The sequence below is a fragment of the Protopterus annectens genome, chromosome 12.part0 (assembly GCF_019279795.1).
Source record: "Protopterus annectens isolate FY-2018-M chromosome 12.part0, PAN1.0, whole genome shotgun sequence".
Taxonomy (NCBI): Eukaryota; Metazoa; Chordata; order Ceratodontiformes; family Protopteridae; genus Protopterus; species Protopterus annectens.
In genome coordinates this window covers 1,326,388,776-1,326,392,526 of record NC_056746.1, presented here as the reverse complement: position 1 = coordinate 1,326,392,526, position 3,751 = coordinate 1,326,388,776, and the positions used below count along the sequence as shown (strand labels likewise).

The 3,751-nt window shown below is 40.2% G+C and overlaps 1 protein-coding gene across 1 annotated transcript in view; it reads left to right on the top strand.

Moving 5' to 3' along the window:
- The first annotated feature begins 615 nt into the window (after window positions 1-615).
- SLC32A1 (solute carrier family 32 member 1) overlaps window positions 616-3,751 on the top strand; it is a 25,879-nt gene continuing 22,743 nt past the window's right edge. Inside the window, exon 1 of the mRNA XM_044090377.1 lies at window positions 616-3,074. Within this exon, the coding sequence (XP_043946312.1) occupies window positions 2,700-3,074 (375 nt within the window). The 5' untranslated portion in view covers window positions 616-2,699. The remainder of the gene's footprint in view (window positions 3,075-3,751) is intronic.

Here is a 3,751-nt window from a genome sequence, read left to right as displayed (position 1 = left end):
CCAGAGTAACCTGAGTAGGATAAGGGTCCTTCACATTGGCATTGTGGTGGTTGATGCTAACATTACTAACTTTTTGGATACCCCAAAGACAGGCTGTGATAATCAAGATGCGATTCAGATATCTGCGCAAGTTTTTCCTTTAAAAGAAAATTAATAACTTGGTTATTTTAGATGGGGTGACTGGTGATGCTAAGGAGTCAATAGGTACTGTCTCCAGAAACCGTCTTCAGAAGATGTATATCAAAGCCGAAATTCCTCTGCAGCCCTATAGGCAAATGTGGCGCTCTAGCGCATTTATACAAGGTTCCTTTTAAAACGGGATATAACTTCATCTAGGTGGAGTGGGTGGTGGTCATCACTTAAACTGTCTTTCATCTGCCCCATTCCCTCCCATCCCCACCCCCAGGTTTACACAAACTGTCACTAGTGGCATGCACTTCACCAAAGGTTATAAGCAAATTGTAGCAGAGTTCTTGCTAAGAATGTGTGGACGAGATAGTAGCAACAAAATCAACAACCATCACACACACACACACACACACACACTGTGAAACTATGCGTGCAATGCAAAGAAATCTAAACGGGCTATATTCTGAGTTTACGTACCGATTACACAACTCGCAGACTCTTATTTCCAGCACCAAGGACAGCTCCTCGCCCGTAATAAAGAACGAGAAACCCAAATCAGGCACACGTTTAAATGCTGGCACCATTAATTTAAAAAGATGTCAGCAGAGGAGTATGGATTAGCATGCGATTTCTGTGGTAAAAGAAAACTAAAAGTTTAACGGAGGCCATCATTTGCTAAGGAATAGAACGCAATTTTGAGCTAAATCCAGGGACACTTGAGAAGTACACTGGGAATGTATTTTACTTGAGATGAGAAACTCAAAGGCTAAGACAAGAATTAAACAAAAGGAATATTCAGACGTCGGAAAACTTGTCCGCATTTTTCGATTTTCAAATCGACTCAAGGCTTCAAAAGTCTGAGGCTGAATAATCAAGTAGAAAATGGAACAATTTGGGGACACAAAATAAACTCACTCAAGATTGAAAACGTCCTGAAAAATAAACGGAGTGCAGAGAGTTTCAAGAATAGAAAGGAATAGCATGCCCACAGCAAACAAAAATTATTAATGTGAATCCTGTCTGCATGCTGGTTAATACTCTTTTCTACGGGATATAATAATGCAACAGCTAGATATTTCACTTAACTGAAAATATTAACGTGAAGTTACCAGAAGGCAGAACATCAGATAAATTAAGCAAATAAAGTGTCCTGTTGTACCACGTCAGAGGACCGGCCTACCAACTGCCTAACGATGATCCGATTGTTACAGAATTAATGGAAATATGTGCTGCACAAAACGGTTGCAATTTAAGAAAGTTACTGCTTTTTCATATGCAATGTATATTGATATATCTTTTATTAGTATTTCTTCGCAGCACTGCTGAAATAATTGTCATGCTACTGCTGCTATTATGGAAGAGCAGAACAACATGGGGGCTCAAAAAAAACGTTGACATTGGTAGACATTAGAGAACAGAGAGGCTGCATATCTGCTTTTGACTTTGTCTCATCAATCATCTGTTTTTGACGTCACTTTGAACGTATCAGTGCCACACTTTTTTATTTTTTTACAAATTACCAGTGTTGCGCTGTCATAATTTAACGTATTTAATAAACCAATCAGCATCTAAATACGTCTTTCAAGTCTATGCTCTGTTTCAAGTTGATAGAGATGTTTCTTGGATTATGCCCAGTGTTTCAGGATAAGCTAGATTTGAACTACATTCGTTTTCCAGCACACGCGCGCACACACACACTCTTAACTGGTATATAACGTATCCCAGTATAGAAAATCCTTTATATTAAAGAACTATTGTTTGCATCTTAACAGCGTCAAGCAATTATTTTTGTCTTCTGCTACGGGCAGGTCTCTGCATTAAGATTCACTGTTACAAAACACAGCAGGGTAAACACTAGTTGAAATTCTACAGCTCTGGGTGGAGTTTAGTGAATTAATTAATTTTAATATAATGGTAACTGTTTTGTCATTATGTCAGCCTTGCAAAGGACTATGCATGCATGCATACTTTTGAATATCGCCCGTGTGGGAAGGTTATTGCATATGCGTCTTTAAAAATGAGCCTTAGGTGCGAACTAAAGTACCTCCCCCAGAAATGCAGCAGTCGGTCCCATTTCAGTTTTTACAGAGCCAAGTAAAGGGAGGGAGCGAGGAGACGTGCGGCAGGCACGACCAAAGGCTTGCGTTGGCAGAATGATGATGTTGATGACAAGCCCCCCTCCCGCTCTGTTCCCCCTCGGCTGCTTTGCGCAGCACTGGTATCATTCGGCCTGAAAGAAAACAGCTGAGGCTTAAGCCACCCCTTGTAAAGGGAGAGAAAATTTACCATATTCCCCACGATTCTTGCTACTTTTCAGCCTCAGCTGTTTAAGTTTTCATCTAGTTCATATTTTTAAATCATACTTGCATGCAGACAAGAAATCAAAGGATATCGCCATGAAAGAGTCAAAGGCATAGAAAGCAGACTGGAAAGTGTCATGATAGATACATTTCTGAAGGAAAGAAGGAGCAGGTTTAACAATTACTGGAGATAGCACTGTTGAGAAGGGGGCAGCTGGTTTGTGAAACAGGCTTATTGTACAAAAGCTATACAGTCTCAAAGAAAGAGACATGGCTACGTTGATCAGAAGCAAAATTTCCAATGTGGCGACCTCAGTGTCCAACAAATCCCAAGCAAAGGTGAGTGGCATGTTCGCTCGAATGGGCTTCCAGGCTGCTACAGACGATGAAGCTATCGGCTTTGCTCACTGCGATGACCTGGACATGGAGCATCGCCAAGGGCTTCAGATGGACATTTTAAAGTCCGAAATAGGAGCAGAAGGGTCCGAGCCGCCCAGTGAGGGAGACATTCATTACCAACGGGACGGGACTGGGCCTCCTCCTTCCACTTCAAAGGACGATGGCATGTGCTCAGAAATCTCCGGCCAGGGAAAACCAAAAATTACTGCATGGGAAGCGGGGTGGAACGTTACTAATGCAATCCAGGTAAGTAATGCATCACAGGAAGGTTTTAATAATCATCAAGATTGGACTATTTAATATTTTCATTGTGTTGACCCATAATGCAGTACGTAATACATATGTACAAGTAGCTGCTTTAATATTGCACATATTCATTATTCGCATGTCTTCCACAAATATAAAGACTTTCGATTTTGTAAAATAAATACATTTGTAGTAAGTAAATAACAAGAAATGTGGGTACTAAGCAAATCATACTAGGAAAAAATGAGGATGAAATGATCTGATGATTTGCAATTAACTGTGAGAAATGTGATTGACAAATGCGTTGCAGGACGTTTTTACATCATGACATGATCATGATTTTTAAATAGAAAAGAAAATACATATATGTTTGTCTTTTAAAAGCCCCAAAACAAAAGTCGTTCTGTAAATAATGGCTAACCATCAAAGTGCCCTTCGCATACGATAACCGTTCATTTGGAATGTACTTAAAACGTTTTGGATTTGAGTCTACACGTGTATCAGGTGCTTCAGTTGTACCCCAGACAAATTACCAACATGCTTTTGTCAGTGGCATATTCGCAAGGTTTAGACAAATGATCTCATCTTCTTTGGAGCGCACTGCCCTGCCGCGAAACATTTGTCTATAAACTTTAAGAATCAGATGTTTAAAAATGTGAGGAAAGGTGACCCCGAGC